The 21,206-nt window shown below is 47.4% G+C and overlaps 1 protein-coding gene across 1 annotated transcript in view; it reads left to right on the top strand.

Annotated features, from left to right (window-relative positions):
• Nucleotides 1-9,073: 9,073 nt before the first annotated feature.
• Nucleotides 9,074-21,206, top strand: part of LOC139266569 (protein eyes shut homolog) — a 341,043-nt gene continuing 328,910 nt past the window's right edge. The window contains exon 1 of the mRNA XM_070884164.1: nucleotides 9,074-9,191. Within this exon, the coding sequence (XP_070740265.1) occupies nucleotides 9,074-9,191 (118 nt within the window). The remainder of the gene's footprint in view (nucleotides 9,192-21,206) is intronic.

The raw sequence follows: 21,206 nt of genomic DNA on the forward strand, positions 1-21,206 counted from the left end.
TCAAAGCGGTGTATCTGTTTTGCAGGGGGATGACCACAGGGGACCCCTTCACTACCTTCCTTGCACTGCTCTTCCTGCTGGTCTTCCATTCCCTATCTGGCTGTGGACCCTTCTCCTGTGGTAAGACCAACTCACTACACATGATACTCACGTCATTCTCAGCATCGTGGATGCTCCAGAGTGAATCCATCCTCAGCTCCAATTCCGCAACGCAGATCGTCAGGAGCTCGAGGCGGATACACGTCTCACACACGTAATCCTCAGGGACACCGGAAGTGTCCCTGAGTTCCCACATGGTACAGGAGGAGCATATCACGTGACCGAGCTCTCCTGCCATGCCTTAACCCTTAGATACCCTTAAATTGGTAATAACAATGTTACAGTTCACTTACTGATATAAAAAATAAAAAGAAAAGCTACTCACCAATCACCAGCCAATCACTTACCCCATTGGCTGTGACGTCACCTTTTGATTCCTTTCTACTTCTATTTTGCTTTCTCTCCCGCTGTAGCTGCACAAGCACGCCTTTTATAGGCCGCTCCCGCCTCTCACCAACTGCCGCTGGCTCTCGATCTCCCGCTGGGCCTTTTATAGGCCGCTCCCGCCTCTCACCAACTGCCGCTGGCTCTCGATCTCCCGCTGGGCCTTTTATAGACCGCTCCCGCCTCTCACCAACTGCCGCTGGCTCTTGATCTCCCGCTGGGCTTTTATAGGCCACTCCCGCCTCTCACCAACTGCCGCTGGCTCTCGATCTCCCGCTGGGCCTTTTATAGGCCGCTCCCGCCTCTCACCAACTGCCGCTGGCTCTCGATCTCCCGCTGGGCCTTTTATAGGCCGCTCCCGCCTCTCACCAACTGCTGCTGGCTCTCGATCTCCCGCTGGGCCTTTTATAGGCCGCTCCCGCCTCTCACCAACTGCCGCTGGCTCTCGATCTCCCACTGGGCCTTTTATAGGCCACTCCGACACTGCTCCCACTTCTCACCAACTGCCGCTGGCATCTACCCTGTCAATCCCCTTCAGAATCTTGTATGTTTCAATGAGTCAGAAGGTTCAAGTCCCACGATGGGGACCTGAGTACAAAATCTTGGCTGACAATACAGTACAGAGGGAGTGCTGCACTGTCGGAGGCGCCATCTTTCGGATGGGACGTTGAACTGTATGCCCCCTCAGGATGACACACAAGATCCCATGGTGCTATTTTGAAGAAGAACAGGGGAGATATCCCTGGTGTCCTGACCAATATTTATCCCTTAATCAACACCTAAAAAATAGATTATCTGGTCATTATCACATTGTTGTTTCTGGGACCTTACTCTTTCTTGCATTAAAGAAAAAAGACTCGCATTTATATAAAGGCTTTCACAACCTCAGGACATTCCAAAGTGCTTTATAGTCAATGAGGTACTTTTGAAGTGCAGGAAACTTGACATCCAATTTTCACATCGTGAGATCCCACAAACAGTAATGAGATGATGACCAGGTAATCTGTTTTTAGTGATGTGGGTTGAGGGATGAACTCCCCGGTTCTTCTTCGAAGTAGTGCCACGGGATCTTTACGTTTAACTGAGAGGGAAGAGGGGCCTCAGTTTAACGTCTCATCTGAAAGGCGGCACCTCCTACAGTGCAGCACTCCCTCAGGACTGCACTGGGGCTGGGGCTTGAACCCACAATCTTCTGACTGAGAGGTGAGAGTGCTACCACTGAGCCATGGCTGACACCATTACAACAGTGTCTATACTTCAAAATACTTAATTGGCTGTGAAGCCCTTTGAGATGTCCTGAGGTCGTGAAAAATGCTGCGTAAATGTAAATCGTTCTGTTCTGCCCCCTCTTGATTTTATCCCTTTTTTTCCTTTGCCTGCCCCACTTCCCCCAAATAGCCAGTTTTCATTTGTCAGCCTGGACATTGATTGCTGGCAGCCGAGTCAACCATACAGCACAGAGAAGCACAAACCTGCCTTTACCTGATAAGGGCATACGTCTCAGCAGGAGTGATTAGATAGCAGTCAGGAACAGAAACCCTGGCAGATTTCCCCCTTCTGTAGCTCAGGGTGCTGAAGTCAATTGTAGTGTCCCTTCTGCTGGCTGGCATTGGACAACTCAGCACAATCCTTCTGGTCTGTCTGGCCAAACATATTTTCATTGAATTTGGCAAGCTTGCAGCACTATTATAGCTCCAGCAAATGTCTAGTGTTTGTAATCTATTCCCTCAACCAAAAAAGATGCATTTACAAGATCCTGAATAGAGCACCTTGCCGTCTTTCCACCTTTCTGAAAAGGAACAGACCATTCTCTGTTCCTTTGGCCCCAATTTTGCTCAGCTGTTTTTTTCGGCGCCCAGTGATATTTTTGGCACTGAAGCCCAGTTGAAAGATTCCCCAGTGTTGGGGCGCCGGCGTCTATTACCAGCGCCAGAATGTTTGGCGCCATACATTCTGCCACTGGTATACCTGTAAAAGAAGGTTGCGTGCCATTTCTGGGCATAAGGTCAACTTTCCCCACCAACAACATTTTTCAAACCGGCGCGCACAGACCCGAGAAGCACCGTAGGAAAAACCCTGACCTGCAGTTAGAGAAATCCGCGCCGGCTCGCTCCTATCCCCGGCCGAAGGGACTCCCTGTCTCTTAGAAATAAACTTTGAGGGAATTTAAAAAGTGAACATGAGTTATATGGAGGTATAAAAATACAAATAAATGTAAACTTACCAATAATGCTGTTCCTGCTCCTGCAATGATAACTATTAGCAGCAGATTTTTTTTTCTGCGCATGCGCAATTAGTTGGCCATTTTTTTTTAGGAGCACATGCGCTGTGCGTTTCAGGCGCACACTGGAAGCCCCGCTCTGCATGATCGAGTCGGGTAGCACCGGCACCAGAAGGTGCGTATGCTGGAAGAAAACTTTGAATTTTTATTTTCAGCGCCGAGGGGTCAAAATAAAACGGACGTCCAGGTGAGTGAGCGCCATTATTTTTAATTTGGAAAACTTGGGCCCCATGTCTCTCCCAGGAGATTACTAGCTGTGGGCAAGGTGAGTAAAAGGAAGTGTTTAGTCATCATGGCGTGGGACAGCCTTGATGGACCAGCTGGTCTTTTCCTGCCCGTCAGTTTCATGGGGGAGAAAATTTGGTGAAAATACCTGGTGGTCACGGAGGCGCCTTTGATTGCGGTTGGAGGCCCTCATTCGATGGACAGCGTACGGGGAGATGACATCCCTGTACATACAGAAATGCTGGAGTCACGTGGACCTGGAACTTCAATCACTAGGCAGTATTCTCATTGATAATAATGGGAACTCCATTTTTATGAGTTCCCATTACTATCAATGAGAATAACCTCATAAAACAAGAAACACAAAATAATAAATTAAAAAAGCACCTCACATGTTTAAAATTATTTGAAATTAAATGTTTTAGAAAAAAAAATATTTTTGTAATTTATTTTAATGTGTTTAAAATAAACTTAACTTAATGAACAGGGTTTTTAACATTAAATTGTATGATTAAATTTAATTTTTATATGTTTTAAAACTCTTATGGTGGCAAAAGTAAGCTATAAGCCGGCTTTTACCAGGTGTAAAAGTTTGAAGGACATTCATTGGGCAAGAGATGGACAAATAGCCCAATCTCTCCCGCGCGAATGTCCTTCTCTCTGAGGGTTGTAAATCTGTGGAATTCACTGCCTCAGAGAGCTGTGGAGACTGGGTCATTGAATGCATTTAAGACAGAGATAGATAGTATCTTAACCGATAAGGGAATAAGGGGCTATGGGGAGCGGGCAAGGAAGTGGACCTGAGTCCATGATTAGATCGGCCATGATCGCATTAAATGGTAGAGCAGGCTCGAAGGGCCATATAGCCTACTCCTGCTCCTATTACATATGTTCTTACGTTCTTCTCCCGGGGATACGGAGGATCTGCTTTGACAGATCGGAAAAGCCAGTTTTTGGCACATGTGCATCACGCCCACGAAAACTGGCTTTTGAGAGGCCTCGCGGGACCGTGCGCACTTCGTACGGACCTGGCAAGGCCAGAATTTCAGGCCCCATTTGTTCGTATCATTATGAAACGTTCCCTCTAGTGGCCAAAGAATTGGTGTTGGGGATAGGCCTTGTTTCAATGTCAGTGCATTGTTATCTTGACACGCACTGCCACCTACTCCAACTCACTCTTAGAATCATAGAAAAATTACAACACAGAAGGAGGCCATTCAGCCCATCGTGTCTATGCTGGTCGATAAAGAGCTATCTATCCCAATCCCACTTTCCAGCTCTTGGTTCGTAGCCCTGTGGGATATGGCTCTTCAATTGCACTTCCAAGTACTTTTTAAATGTGATGAGGGTTTCTGCCTCAACCACCCTTTCAGGTAATGAGTTCCAGACCCCCACAATCCTCTGAGTGAAGACATTTTTCCTCATCTCCCCTCTAATCCTTCTACCAGCTACTTTAAATCTATTCCCCTGGGTTATTGACCCCTCTGCTGAGGGAAAAAGATCCTTCCTATCCACTCTATTTAGCCCCTTATAATTTTATATGCCTCATTTTATATGGATAGGCTGGGGTTATCTTCCCTCAGCCTCCTTTGTTCCAAGGAAGACAACCCCAGCCTATCCAATCTTTCCTCATAGCTAAAGTTTTCCAGTCCTGGCAACATCCTCGTAAATCTCCTCTGTACCCTCTATCGTGCAATCACCTCTTTCCTGTAATGTGGTGACCAGAACTGTATGCAGTACTCTAGCTGTGGCCTAACTAGTGTTTTATACAGTTCTAGAATAACTTCCCTGCTCTTGTATTCTGTGCCTCGGCTAATAAAGGAAAGCATTCCATATGCCGTTTAACTACCTTTCTCAGGGCCTGAAGACTATTACATTTTTTATCTCCCTCAATGTTCCTTTTCAATCTAAAATCCAAGATCGTCAAAACCAAATCAGCAAACTCCTGATTACCGCATCTTATCATCTACTTTTACGGCCATGGTGATGTCTATGCTTTGTGGAGCCTTCGGCCTTCAAGTATCTCTCTCAGTAATAATAAACGGAACCAAGACTGTAGCCGAATCTTTAGCCCCTTATTGAGAATTCCAGGCTGCGGAAATAGTTATGTTGCTTCTCCTCTTGAAAAATGTTTAACCCTTAAAATTAATGTGGGTGTTCAGTAAGGCTTATTTACTGCTTTTAATTTTGCCATTTGCTTGAATCGCTAATCTACGTGAGGTTCATTGGGTGACACACAGCCGTGGAATGTTGCACATCCAGCACTTCAGGTCACTCTTTAGCCATTTGCCAACAATATCTGAACCCAGAAATGTCCTGTGCCCTTCAAGCAGATCCGAACCTGTTTTATTCTGTTATGAATGAAGTAGGTTTATTGGACTTTGCGAGAGTTTTTATTGCCATTGGCAGCTGATGTTGTGGCAGATCGGGACACATGGCAAGTGATCAAATCCCATTGTTACAATTGAGTTGCTATTGTAGCCCATGATTTGAACTGTAATGATATTGGACTTTATGACATACTGCTGAAGAAGGTCAGGCCTGGTAATAGAATCTAATGGAAACAAAGAGAAAGAAAGAACTAGTTTTATTTATACGGTGCCTTATCACGTCCTTAGGATGCCCTGAATTACTTTTGCAAGCGCTGCCACTGTTGTTAGGCCAGAAATCATGTATGCTTTTCATGAATATAGGTGGGGAGAAATGTTTGCCGGACTTTAATATACTTGGGCTGTAATCCCAGTATTTCATCAGCCAAGGAGCCAATTCAATAAGGATTATCATTTAATGACAGTGAATCTTCACCAGCTCAAAGAACACATTTAACTAAAGTATGTTTTCAGTTTCAACCTATTTTTCATTGTTTGTGGTAACGTTTCATTCAGTTCCAAGGTTAATCAGTGTACCTGTAACCATCTATTTTGGCGATTGATCATTTATCCAGTTTCCATAGCGAATTAGCAACCCTCTCCTGCTTTATTGCTTTGTACACAATAGATAGATCTGAGTTATTAGGCAGACAGAAGCCCATTAATTGTCGTGTTTTGTCTTTCTTTATCTTTCATCTGCCCTCACTGCAGGTATTGCGGCCTCACCAATTATATTCCTTCTCATCACATTGCAAAATACAGCGTGTAATTCTCCTGATTGTTCTTAGGGCATGATTTAACTTTGTTGATTTGTATGACTTCGCTTAATTTCCATTTACAGATTGTGCTGAACACGTGGTCTATTGTATGCTGTTGCTAACATCAGCCAGCCTATATTTATAAAATATTTTTTCACTGGTACATTGAGTCCTTCGACAAAGCTTCTTCTTCGGCGGTCCCGCGAATCGACTTGCTTCCACACCAAAACAGGATGTGTTCAATGAGTTCACAGGTGTTTTAATGAAGGACCTAATATCCCAGGTCCCGAACTGCATATTGAAGGGTGGAAGATGCCTGTGCGTGGATTTTTTTAACGTGTGGCCCCGATCTCATTGCGCTGCAATCTCTCGCCGCTCCTGCTGTACCTTCCCACCCTCCAATCACCGACCTTGGTTATGGTGATGTCTAAACCAGTCGCCTTTTTCACTGCCGTCGCCTTTCTGCACAAGCTCGCGCTTCTCTGTGAAGTGGTATGCTGGCACGCTGACCAGGGACTGCTCGTCTTTTATGACCCCGACCTGCCACTGGTGTCTCCTCGCAAAGCAGAGACTTTGGCAGCTGACATGAATCTGAATGAATTGGCTGTGTCAATCGTGATAGCCCCCTCACTCCTGATCATCCCCTCCCTCCTGATCACCAACACCTCTCTTGATATCCCCCCTCCACCCCGATAACCCCCTGTCCGATCACCCCCTCCCTCTTGATCACTCCCTCCCGATCAACCACTCCACAATCAACCCCCTCCCACAATCACTCCCTCCCCATTCATCCCTCCCCTGATCACCCCTCCCCTGATCACCCCTCACCCAATCAATCACCCCCCCCCATCGCTCTTGATCACTCCCTTCCCAATCACCCCCTCCCCGATCACCTCTCCCCCAATCAATCACCCCCCCGCCATCGCTCTTGATCACTACCTCATCGATCACCCCCTCCATAATCACCACTACCCCGATCAGCCCTTCACCGATCACTCCTCCCCCAATCAATCACCCCCGTATCGCTCTTGATCACTCCCTCCCCGATCAACCCCTCCTCAATCACCGCTCCCCCGATCACCCCGCACCCCGATCAACCCCTTCACCAAACAACCCTGTCACTTTTGATCATCCCCCCCTCCCCGATTACCCTACCCCGATCACCCACTCACCGATCAACTCCCCCCCCAATCAACCCCTCTACAATCACCTCCTCCCCCACCCTCAGTTCATCTTGATCACCTCTTCCCCAATTCTATATGATTCTATGTGAGTCTAGGCAAAAATTCAAGACCATCTCTCAGAATGAAAGGGGAGGCTAGGAAACAAATGCTTTCCACAGGGCATGGATAGAATGAGAATTCTGTGCCATAGACTGCGGTTCAAGTAGAGCCCGTGGGATAGAAATTCGTCTGGGCCGGTTTGTGGGCCTGGAATTGACTCTTTGCAGGCAGCCTGAGGCCGGATTGATTTTGGACCTCGGACCTGATTCATATTTTTTTGCGGGAGGACAAATTTCTCGGCGCCTGCCTTGCTCGCAGCGGTCCGGGAGGTACGCCTCAGGAAGGGGTGGATGGATGGAGGGAGGGTGGGTGGGGCGGGAGTTGTGGCCAGTTTTGTGGGTGGAGCATTTGACAGATGGCCTTAACAGATCGAGGAGACTCGGACCTGTTGCCGTTACGCGAGTAACTCACTCACGATCATTATTCCGCCTATCGTTGATTTGCGCTGGGATTTCCAGGTGTCTCTGGCTGCGAGTGTTCAGGAAACTCCAGGGCAGTATTCCGCGCGCAACACTGGCTTATTTTATCCGTTTGTACTGCTGGCTGACCACCTGGGATTCCAGCGAAAATAAAATATCTCACTGCTGTAGGATATTCTGCGGATGGAATGCGCACAGATCAGGAATGTTATGAGGGAAAGTACCAGTGATTAAAAGGAAATAAATAGACTTTGGCTCCTCGTGCTATGTTGCGAACATCCACATCACGCCAACCTGCCAGTGGAAGGCTTGATGTTCTTTCCACTGTGTGGGGGGTACTGGTTATAATGTGCAGATGCCAGCAGTCACCTTTCATATGAATCATGTGCGCTCACGAGAAAAAATTGCGTTTCAGATGGTTGCCTTCACCTCGACTGTCAGAATCCCCTGCGATGTTAAAAAATGGCAGCAATTTGTTTCTAAATGTCGATGATATCCATTTGATAATGAACAGTGCCCAGTGCTTTTTTTTTTCACTCTGGCACAGGATATATTGGGCCGAAAATTGTAGGCTCGCCGGGTGCGTACTGTTGCGTATGCAATAACTCAATAGGCTTAGTACCGTGAACTCAATCAGGTGCGACCTGATTCTACTTTATTAGCTCTCAAAATGAGGATTAAACATGGAGGATTTCTTTATATACAAGGACTGCACGTGTGTGTCTGTGGCCCAATGACCTCCGACGGTCGCTCCCCCTGGTGGCAGGTAAACCCAGGCATACATACATTACATCATTCTTCCCCAAGATCTTGGTATCAGTCCTATTTACAAATTGAGATGGTCCGGGGCTTTCCGCTCCCTAGTTGATTATCTCAGTTCAATTCCAGATCTGGGTGAGCTCTCCGAGTCATTTATGACTTGAGGCTGGGTAGCCGATCTAATGGGAGTGGCAGTGTCCATGTCGGGGATTGAAGGTCCAGATTCATTGACAACAGCAGAGTCTTCTGATGGCTGAATATGAATCGATTGGTCATTGATGGTGTCTTCTTCAAGCTGTTCCAGTTTGTCTGTGTGCCGCAATTTCGTCTGATCAATGTGCCTCCTGCATGTTTGCCCATTAGTGAGCCTGACAATAAGCACCCTGTTATCATCCTTGGCCGTAACAATGCCAGTGACCCACTTGGGGCCTTGACCATAATTTAGCACATACACTGGATCATTAATAGAGATGTCGCTTAACACGACAGCGTGATAATGATACCACTGCTGATGTTGACGTCTGTTTTCGACATGATCGTTAAGATCAGGGTGGACAAGCGAGAGCCTAGTCTTGAGACCTCTCTTCATCAACAGTTCAGCAGGGGGGACCCCGGTAAGTGTGTGGGGTCTTGTCCTGTAGCTAAACAGTATGTGTGAAAGAGAGTCTGCAAAGAACCGTGAGTTACGCGTTTCAGGCTCTGCTTGATGGTTTGGACGGCCCGCTCCGCTTAACCATTGGACATGGTTTTGAATGGTGTTGACCTTACATGCTTGATACCATTGAGTCTCATAAACTCTTGAAACTCCAAACTCGTGAAGCACGATCTGTTGTCGCTCACAACCATGTATGGCAGACCATGAGTGGCGAACATGGCACGAAGGCTCTCAATGGTGGCTGTGGATGTGCTGGATGACCTGATTACCATTCTATCCCTTTGGAATACACATCCACCACCACTCAAAACATTTTGCCCAGGAAAGGATCCACACAGTTGATGTGGATCCTCGACCATGGTTTGGATGGCCACGACCATAGACTTAACGGAGATTCCACTGGTGCATTGCTTAACTGCATGCAAGTGTTGCACTGATGCACACATGACTCCAAATCAGAGTCAATGCCAGGCCATCAAATGTGAGACCTGGCAATGGCCTTCATCATCACAATACCGGGATGGGTACTAAATCCCGTACAACTCTCTTCCTGCCTTTCTTGGGCATAACAACACGATTACCACATAGCAAACAATCAGATTGAATGGATAGTTTGTCTTTGTGACGGTTGTAAGGTTTGGTCTCATCACACACTTCCCTGGGAATGGCCGACCAATCACCATTAAGGACACAACGTTTTACAACCGATAAGATCAGATCCTGGCTGATCCAGGTCCTAACTTGTTGAGCAGTGACAGGCGTTTCCACCTCCGGTGTGGGCAACGGTAAACAGCTCAATGCATCGGCACAGTTCTTGTTGCCAGGTCTATGGCGAATGACATAATCATAGGCAGATAATGTCAGTGCCCACCTCTGGATGTGGGATGACACGTTGGTATTGATACGTCTATGCTCTGAAAACAAAGACATGAGCAGCTTGTGATCAGTTTCAAGCTCGAAACGATGCCCAAACAGATACTGGTGCATCTTTTTAACCCCATATACGCAGGCTAAAGCTTCTTTCTCTACCATGCCGTAGGCTCTTTCCGCTTTAGACATGCTTCTCGATGCGTACGCAACGGGTTGTAGTTTGCCCGACTTATTGGATTGTTGGAGCACGCAACCAACATCATGTCATAAAGCATCACAGGCCAATACTAAACGCTTACACGGGTCATAATATACCAGCAATTTGTTGGAACAAAGCCGATTTCTAGCTTTCTCGAAGGCTCTATCTTGAGATACCCTCAAACCTAGTTGTCGCCTTTTCTGAGCAGCATGTGCAGTGGCTCTAATAATATGCTCAATTTAAGTAAGAAATTACCTAAGAAGACCAAGGAACGAACGCAGCTCCGCCACATTCTGGGGTCTGGGTACATTTTTGATGGCCTCTGTTTTCGAGTCCATTGGCCTGATGCCATCTGCAGCAATCTTCCTTTCCAGGAATTCAACTTCCAGAGCCGTAAAGATGCACTTTGAATATTTCAGCCTGAGCCCCACTTTGTTCTGACAACTTAGAACCTCTTCCAGGTTGTGCAGGTGTTCGGCAGTGTCACAGCCTGTGACCAGAATGTCATCTTGGAACACCACGGTTCTAGGGACAGACTTCAGTAAACTCTCCATGTTTCTCTGAAATATGGCTGCAGCCGAGCGAATTCCAAAAGGACACCTGTTGTAAATGAACAGCCCTTTATGCGTATTGATGCACGTAAGTTTCTTCAATGATTCGACAAGCCCCTGTGTCATATAGGCCGACGTCAGATCCAATTTGGTGAATGACTTTCCCCCGGCTAGCGTTGCAAATAGATCATCAGTCTTTGGTAACGGGTACTGATCCTGTTTTGAAACTCGGTTGATCGTAACCTTGTAGTCTCCACAAATCCTGACAGTGCTATCACTCTTCAGCACAGGAACAATGGGACTAGCTCATTCATTAAATTCAACTGGTGAAATGACCTCTTCACGTTGGAGTCTGTCCAGTTTGATTTCGACCTTCTCTCTCATCATGTACGGGATCGCCCGAGCTTTGTGATGAATGGGTCTTGCATCCGAGTCCAGGTGGATCTGTACCTTGGCTGCCGTGAAGTTGTTGATGTCCGGTTCAAATAGCGAGGGAAATTTGCTGAGCGCTTATTCCACTTTATTTTTTCAAGCCAACTCCTGCCGAACAACGTTGGACAATTGCCTGGAACGATTCACAGCGATAGATCATGAACCGCCCCATCATACGACACCTTGACTGCTGCACTGCCAATCACTGGTATGAGCTCTTTGGTGTAGGTACGCAATTTTGCATTTACTGGACTCAGCTTGGGTTTCACCCTAACCTTAACCCTAACCCTAACTCTAAATGCACTCAATGTCCCACAGGTTTTCGAAAGTACTCTGGCTCATGATTGACTGACTCGCGCCCGTGTCTAATTCCATAGATACCGGCACACCTTTCAATTTTACTTCAATCATTATCGGTTGGTTCTTTGTCAAGAATGAATGTAAACTTTACACTTCTTCCTCGGATATCTCGGGTTGAATTGCCGGATCCGCTCCGGATCGGTCATCATCATCCACGTGGTGTGTCGCAGCACGCTTGCTGAGCTGCGGACACATCCGCTGAAGGTGTCCCATTTTCGCACAGCCTCTACAAATATACTGTCTGAAACGGCACTGATGAGGCCGATGATTGCCCCCACAACGCCACAGTGTGAAATCGGATTCATGCCCAATGGTGGACTTCGTGCAGTTACAGGTTTCGCAAACACAGTCGGGTAGGCCCTGCCAGGTGCAGTTCTGCCAACCGACGACACAATATGGTGCACAGTACTTGCCGTGGAGTTCTGACTCTGCGAGGATATCTGCTTTGTACTATCGACCGTGGTCAGGCAAGCCTGGGCGATCGTGATGGCCCTGCCCCGATCCAGCATCTCCGCAGCCAGCAGCTTCCGCAGGATCACCTCGTGGTTTATGCCTATTACAAAGACATCGCGCAGCATGGCTCTCAACGCGGTTCCAAACTTACACGGCCCAGCGAGACGTCTCAGGTCAGCAACAAATTCCACCACATCCTGTCCCTTAGAATAAACATGCTTGTAAAAGTGATATCTCGAGATAATGATGCCTTCTTTAGATTTGAGATGGTCCTGAATCAGAGCACACAATTCCTCATAGGTCTTTTCCGTTGGACGTGCAGGAGAGAGCAGATTCTTTATGAGGCCATAGATTTTTGGATCACAAACCGTGAGGAAAACCGCCCTGCGCCTAACTGCGTCAGCATCTTCATCCATCTTGTTGGCCACGAAGTACTGGTCGGGGCAATCTGTAAAATCCTCCCAGTCTTCTCCCTCCATGAATTGCTCCAGGATTCCAACGGTGCTCATTTATTTTTTTGTGCGTGAAAGTTGGTATTGTGCCTCGTGGCCAAATGTTGCGTATGCAATAACTCAATAGGCTTAGTACCATGAACTCAATCAGGTGCGACCTGACTCTACTTTATTAGCTCTCAAAATGAGGATTAAACATGGAGGCTTTCTTTATATACAAGGGCTGCACGTGTGTGTCTGTGGCCCAATGACCTCCGACAGTCGCTCCCCCTGGTGGCAGGTAAAGCAAGGCGTACATACACTACACGTACAATGTGCGCAAGTAGCCAAAGAGACCTCACAAATCCTGGTTCTTAGTGCACAATGCGACGAGAACCGGCTTTTCCAATCTGTCAAATTTGACAGATCCAATGCATCCCCGCAGGAAGGACATCTGCGGGGCAGAGATTGGGCTATTTGCCCATCTCTTGCCCAGCGAATGTCCTTGAAACTTTTACACCTGGTAAACGCAGGCACATAGCCTACATTTACCAGTGTAAGAATTTTAAAACACATAAAAATTAAAGTTAAACACACATTTTTAGAATAAAATCCCTGTCCATCAAGGTAAGTTTATTTTAAACCCTAAAACAAAACACATTAAAAAAATCCTCTCAAATGTTATTTTTCGAAAACATTTAATTAACTTTAATTTCAATTAATTTTAAATATGTGAGGTGTTTTTAAAATTTATTATGTTGTGTTTGGGTGTTTTAGGGGGTTATTCTCATTGATAGGAACTTGGAGATACGGCGTTCCCATTACTATCAATAAGAATACTGTACCATAATTGGTTGTCCAGTCCCACGTGACTCCTTCTTAGACTTACGAACCTTGAAGATGTGGACGCGCTGCGATGCGCGGGAATGTTACGGAGAAAAACGCAATCCCAGGAGGGCGCAGGAGCAGAAGGTAGGTGCGGATCGTACCTCTTGCTTTTAGGCAAACAGCCCGCGGGAAGCCTCCAACCGGGATGTCAGGGCCATTGTCTGCTGTGTTTCCTGCACTATAACAGTGACTACACTGCAAAAGCACTTTGTGGGGTATCCTGAGATTGTGAAAGGCGCTATATAAGTCTATCTTGTCATTTTTTCCTCAGCCTTAATTTTCCTTGATTGGAATCATTGAAATGGAGAAACGTGGGCAAAAGAGATGCTGATGGGGCTTGAAGGGATTCCTGCAGATTGTGCTGGGGTAGGCAGGGGAGGGAAAGAGCATCAGTAATATTGACATCAGGTAAGACAGTGTTCGAAAAGTATTTGCCTCCCCAAAACAATCTTTGGGCCTCGATTCTATCAGATCATGGCTCGGGATGTAAACCAACAGACAGATTTATTGAACATGGAACAGATAAATGAACAATAACCATGACAATTTATTGCAAATTTTATTTTTCTCCTCAAAATTCCCAAACAACAAAAGGAAGAAAGACTTGGATTTATATAGCGCCTTTCACGACCACCAGACGTCCCAAAGCGCTTTACAGCCAATGAAGTACTTCTGGAATGTAGTCACTGTTGTAATGTGGGAAAGGTGTTTCACCTGTGGTAAGACCCAAAGTAACATTGAGGCTTGATTCACAATCATTACATCTTGCACTAGCACAAAGAAGCCTGACTTTTATTCTACCTTTGATGGTCTCAGCCCGAGCATGGTCCAGCACTAATGGAACTACAACAAATAAGTTTTTCTCATAATTACATTTAGGTGTTTGGAAATATGGCATTTGCTCACACCAATTCAACCACAAATCAAACATTTACTGTAAAGAGCTCCACAGAATGTTTGTAGTTAAATGGAATGGCTTCACTCAATCCTGAGAAATCTATTTATCATTACCAACTGTAAGTGGTTTAGTCCTTGCTGGTTTCAAATCACCAAAGCCCCCACTCCCCCACCCCTCTTACAACAGTTCTAGATACCGGAATTATAGTGATGAACAGAAATACACAGTTATAGCCAGATCTTTTGGTCTCAACCATCACAATGCTTTTATTCAAGTTAAAGCACACACCTGCACCCAGTAAAAACACACCCTGGTGGTGTAAAACAAACAAACACAGTACAACACACAGCCCTGGCCCGTCTGAACAGGCCCCTAAAGCAAAGTACCCACGACTAAATCACCCCTATTCAGATTCAAAAGTGCACCATCGAATCTGTCCAACAGGATTGTGTGTACGCTTACGATCCGTGCTGAAACCTCCCTACTAAAACCCCTAAGGCTTGGTTGGGACACACGACACCCTTTCACATTATGCTGTGGTTTTAAAGATGTGTGGGCTGGGATAAATGCTCACCAATTACCCCTCTGGCTTACTCGCTGCTACTCCTGATGAGGCATATCTTCTGGTTCTGTACCAATCTGTGGTGTTCAAGTCCAGTCTCAAGTTCAGCTTCCCCGTCGAAATAGCGAGGCTCACTTTGCTCGTAGATGGTGTTTCTTCTCTCCGTCCCAGACGGAGTGCACAGTCCTGATCTGCTGAATGGCGCAAACAGGCGTAGAAGAGGGGACAGAGAGAGATGGCTGCAAACTGCCACTCTTATACTTCCAAAATGCTTCTTCTCGCGCCAAAAGTTCAACTGTCCTTTCGCCTGAGGCAGTGCAACTGAAAGAACCTGTTCCTTTGTTACTGGGCTATTTCCTCGATAAGGCTCCAACGAATCTGTGTGGTTGGATTGCTTCCCTTTGTGTCCTGAGCACCGACCAATCTGCTTGATCTCTCACTGATTGCATGACAAAGGGCCTGTCCATCAACCATTGATCCATGTCCACCTGATGTGTATTCCTGTGGGATATGTTTGGACCTGTCCCACTTCATGCTGTTCTGCTCCTCTGCAGTAACAGAAAATGTGCCCAAGCAATGTCCAAAACTTAAGTCCAAAAGTATGTTTTCGCCGAATTCTTACAAACCATTTTGATCAACCTGCGATTGCAGGGAATTAACACTTGTCCAGGCAACCACCAGAGCAGAGAGTGGCACGCAACATACATTAATATACTGAACCACCCTTTTGTTCCACAGGAGCAACCGTTTGATGCACACTGATACCTATGACCTATGAGACTAGGATGCCTATTCCCTTGTAGAATAAGCTCATGCTACCCAATTTTAAGTCTGCGTGATCTATGAGCAGCAAATATACCGGTAATTCAATAAATTATTAATCGTAGATAAATATGCTTCATTTTGCCATGGATTCTTACACTGATATAAAATATAATAGGGTGATTTCCAGCCCGTCCATTCTCCCTGTGCCCAGGCACTAGTCAAGCAAATTGTAACGAAAAGTAATAAAGTTGCTGCTGCAGCATTAATGGCCATCAGTTTCAGGGCCAACTAGCTGTTGTCCAAAAACCATCAAGCCCGCTGGCCCTAAAGAAGAAAAGGAATGACCTTTTTTCATCCTCTGGTCTTTGCTGGCTGCCCCTCATCCACCTTTGGTCCGCTCATCATCATCATAGGCAGTCCCTCGAAATCGAGGAAGACTTGCTTCCACTCTAAAAGTGAGTTCTCAGGCGACTGAACAGTCCAATACGGGAATTACAATCTCTGTCACAGGTGGGACAGACAGCCGTTGAAGGAAAGGGTTGGTAGGGAGTCTGGTTTGCTGCACGCACCTTCCGCTGCCTGCGTTTGCTTTCTGCATATTCTTGGCGATGAGACTTGAGGTGCTCAGTGCCCTCCCGGATGCTCTTCCACTACTTAGGGCAATCTTGGGCCAGGGACTCCCAGGTGTCGGTGGGGATGTTGCATTTTATCAAGGAGGCGTTGAGGGTGTCCTTGAAACATTTCCTCTGCCCACCTGGGGCTCGCTTACCGTGTAGGAGTTCCAAGTAGAGCACTTGCTTTGGGAGTCTTGTGTCATGCATGCGAACAATGTTGGTCTCCTAATCTTCTGAGCACTCCTCAAAATCGGCAACATTCAGGTTGTCATGTATCCTACATGGTTACTGTTAGTACTATTACAAAGTATGCTACCAGAGGGCACAGCAGTAGGAGACTCGAAGATTACCTGTACAGGTGTGCCAGGCCTAGTATAAAAGGCAGGCCAGCATGTGTGATCCTCACTCTGGAGTTACATTAAATGGACTAAGGTCACTACAGTTCAAGTACAACACATTGCCTCGTGGAGTCATTATTAGAGTATTTGAAGACATAACAATTGGCAACAAGATTACGGACCTTCACGCGAAAATGGCTAACCTTGGTACGTTGCAGCAGTTCGCCGATGGTGATGATTGGGACACCTTTGCGGAGAGGCTCGACCATTTCCTCACAGCAAATGACCTGGCAGGTGACAATCCAGCCACACTGGCTGATAAGCGCAGAGCTATCCTGCTCACCAGTAGTGGATCCATTGTCTACGGCCTCGTCAGGGACTTGCTGACACCAGCGAAGACAACGACCAACATGTAGAAACATAGAAACATAGAAAATAGGTGCAGGAGTAGGCCATTCGGCCCTTCTAGCCTGCACCGCCATTCAATGAGTTCATGGCTGAACATTCAACTTCAGTACCCCATTCCTGCTTTCTCGCCATACCCCTTGATCCCCCTAGTAGTAAGGACCTCATCTAACTCCTTTTTGAATATATTTAGTGAATTAGCCTCAACAACTTTCTGTGGTAGAGAATTCCACAGGTTTACCACTCTCTGGGTGAAGAAGTTCCCCCGCATCTCGGTCCTAAATGGCTTACCCCTTATCCTTAGACTGTGACCTCTGGTTCTGGACTTCCCCAACATTGGGAACATTCTTCCTGCATCTAACCTGTCTAACCCCGTCAGAATTTTAAATGTTTCTATGAGGTCCCCTCTCATTCTTCTGAACTCCAGTGAATACAAGCCCAGTTGATCCAGTCTTTCTTGATAGGTCAGTCCCGCCATCCCGGGAATCAGTCTGGTGAACCTTCGCTGCACTCCCTCAATAGCAAGAATGTCCTTCCTCAGGTTAGGAGACCAAAACTGTACACAATACTCCAGGTGTGGCCTCACCAATGCCCTGTACAACTGTAGCAACACCTCCCTGCCTCTGTACTCAAATCCCCTTGCTATAAAGGCCAACATGCCATTTGCTTTCTTAACCGCCTGCTGCACCTGCATGTAATGCTTGTAACGCTGATCCAAGAACAACTCAAGTCCAAAGAGAGCATCCTCACAGCCAGACACCGATTTTATACACATCGACGGCCCGAAGGCCAGGAAATAGCGAAATATGCAGCAGACCTCAGGAGGCTGGCGGCGCCGTGTGATTTCAGCGACCGCCTCACTGAAGCGCTGCGGGATATCTTTGTCATCAGAATCGGCCATGAGGGCCTTCTTCATAAACTACTATCTGCGGATACCACAGTCGCACTGCAGAAGGCCATCTCCATGAGCCAGGCACTCATGACCACGATCTGGAGCTCGAGGCAGATGACTCATCCTCAGGACTCAAACCCGGCAAGTACTGTGCACAGAGTGGTGCCTTTTAGAGGCTGGACCGTAGAACGTGAATCTTCTCGGGAGAGAGAACAGGCCCCCGAGTCCCTTAACTCAGAGTCCGCCGAGGGGGGCTAATCGAATAGCTCCATGCTGGCGTAGCGGAGGGAATCACAGGGCTCACCAGTGCCACTTTAAAGACTATGTATGTAAAGGCTGCAGCACAAAGGGCCACCTCCAGCGAATGTGCAAATGAAATATGACTCACTGTGTTGATGAAGAGTCTGCAGATGGCCATGAATCCAGCGCGGATTATGAAGCGATATTCAGAGAGGCAGCTCAGCCCCACGATGAGGTGTACAGCATGTTTACCTGCACCACCGAATGCTCTCCGTTGAGGATGGAAGTTGAGATAAACGGCGTTCCAGTCTTCATGGAAGTGGACACGGGGGCGAGCCAGTCAGTAATGAATCAAGAAGCCTTTGAGAGGCTATGGGACAATCAGGCTGAACGACTCAAGTTGGTCCCGGTTCAGGCAAAGCTGCGCACCTACACCAATGAACTTATCCCAGTTGTTGGTAGTACAGATGTAAAGGTACTCCATGACGGCACAGTGTACAAGTTACCCCTGTGGATTGTTGCAGGTGATAGACCAACGCTACTCGGAAGAAGGTGAATGTAGAAGATCCATTGGAGTTGGGAAGATTTCATCCCTCCAGCGATCGACGTCCCCCGCACTCAGAGGCAAAGCAAACCCCCACCTGAGGTTGGATCCGGCACCAGAGAGCAGACCAGCACAGCACCCGAGGCACAGACCACTCAGCACGACTGCGTGGAGATAATCCAGCTGAGACGACCTGAACGCACTATCAAGGCTCCAGTGGCAGGACTCCAGAGGAAGAAAATCGGACCCCGAGGCAACTTCCCAGCTTCGGTGGTGGAGAAGAGGATCACCACAGTCGACATTGCAGATGAAAGAAAAATGGCGCCGAAACCACGCGGTGAGGCGCTGAAGAAAAAGATGTCAGCGGCCGCACCACGAGGTGCAGCGCTGATGGAACAACACATGGCACCAAGCGAAGAAGAGGATTGGGGTAAAGATAGCAAGGCTCTCTTAAAGGAGGCCCACAACTCACCACACTTAAAGGGACAGTTCGACACTCTCAATCAATGTAACAGCAACTGTGAGTTCGATGTAAAATGTGTAATTGATGATCAGAGTTGTGTGCATGCAATAAGCAAGAAAAAGTCACGTGATTGCGACCATGTAAGATGTGTAATTGATGATCAGAGTTGTGTACATGCAGTAAGCAAGGAAAAGTCGCGCGATTGCGATCGGAGCTACAGGGTATTTACAATAAGTAATGATGTAGGATTTCAACTGCATAAAGTCAATGCAGCGGGCAAACACCCCATCGGGAGTACACAGGTCCAGCGAGCTACGCAATGCTGTAGCCTGCGTCCCTGGGACCAGAGTGATGCACCAGGGAGTGTGGCCACAAGCAGCTAATATATAAAAGTTGCAGAGCAAGCGATCTCAGGAGGGCAACAGTAATGGTATCGCTATCCTTCCCCCAATCGGCCCCAGCTCTCAGGCACCCGATGGCACCAACTGCCACGAACCTGAAAGAACAAACTGCACTAAGGCACAGCCCCCAGACCCTATCGCCACCAAGGCTACACCCGGGAACAAAGGGTCACCCGCAACGGTTCTCCCAAATGGGACTGGGACCAGCCAGGAACCAAAACCAAATAACGCCCAGGCAAGCGAGTCAGCAGTTCCCTGTGCACTGCCAGACGACTGCTCCTCAGGGAGCAGCAGCGACCCAGGGCGTAAGGAGAGGGCAGGGAGGTCACAGGCATCTGTGGACCTGCCCGACGCTAGGAGCAACGGCAAAAGCCCCGAGAGCAGGCACTGGGCACCGCGCCGCCACCAGACTACCTGGACACCGTCCAGCAGTTCTGGCACTAGTTTTCCTCAACCAGCGGTGCTGAACCCAGCACTGACTCAAAGTATATTCCAAGTATGTACCTCGCCATTCAAATGTACTTACCTCACCATGGTACCACGAATGCAATACTGTAAATGCAGATTTTTTTTTTGGACTTGAATGTATATGAATGCAATGAGCCAATGGCACTATCTGTATGTGTGTGGGGTGGGGGGGGGGTGGCGTGAAGGGGGAGAGAATTGAGTGGTCATGGACGCACAAACAGAGACCACCAGCAACTCTACTGCCAACAAAACACCACCTACTCACCCAATATGGAAATGACTCTCCAAGGGTCAACCAGATAGAGCTAAGCCCAGAGCACAGTCAATGCATGAAGGCAATTTGCACTAAAGGCTTGGGGGAGAGTGATGTCATGTATCCTACATGGTTACTGCTTGTATTATTAAAGGTGTGCCACCAGAGGGCACTGCAGTGGGAGACTTGTAGGTTACCTGTACATGTGTGCCAGGCCTAGTATAAAAGGCAGGCCACCAGGTGTGATCCTCACTCTGGAGTTACATTAAATGGACTAAGGTTACTACACTTCAAGCACAACACATTATCTTGTGGAGTCATTATTAGAGCGTCCAAAGACGTAACACAGGTGATGGGGAGGAAAATGAGGCTGGACAGCTGTTTCTCTCACCCGACCATGCGTGCCCTTCTCCTGTGTTCTCCTTCAGGTACATGTACAATGCCTCTCACCCCAGAGAAACCCCAGACATCCTGGACAATTTAAAAGAGGAAACCTCCTTATCCTCTCCAAATATGCTTGGGTACTGAGCCTTCTCAGGTGTATTTGGAGAGGAAAATTGGCCCCAACATGGATCTTCATCTGGGCACAACTGGATCAGCGGCTGCACGGTGAATAGATTCAGTCTCTCAGGTGGTCTACGCTCTCGCATGGAGCGTCTTCATTGTGGTTCAGTTGTTTGCCTTGGTGCCTGTTTTTCTTTCGGTGTGATTGCTGGTATCTCGCCTGGGCTGTCTGTTTCGTTCAGTATGATTGTTGGTGTCTCGCCTGGGCTGTCTGTTGGGATTGCCCTTTCCTCGAGTTGTTCCACCTGTCTGTCCACCAGGTGTGGTGTGAGTTCCACATTGTAGTCTGCCTCTAGTTCAGCAGTGTTGTTGGTGAATCTACTTTTGACTTGGTCTACATGCCTCCGGCAGGTTTGGCCATTGTCCATTTGTACAACCAGTAG

This window comes from Pristiophorus japonicus, chromosome 7 (genome assembly GCF_044704955.1).
Source record: "Pristiophorus japonicus isolate sPriJap1 chromosome 7, sPriJap1.hap1, whole genome shotgun sequence".
In the NCBI taxonomy this organism is placed as follows: Eukaryota; Metazoa; Chordata; class Chondrichthyes; family Pristiophoridae; genus Pristiophorus; species Pristiophorus japonicus.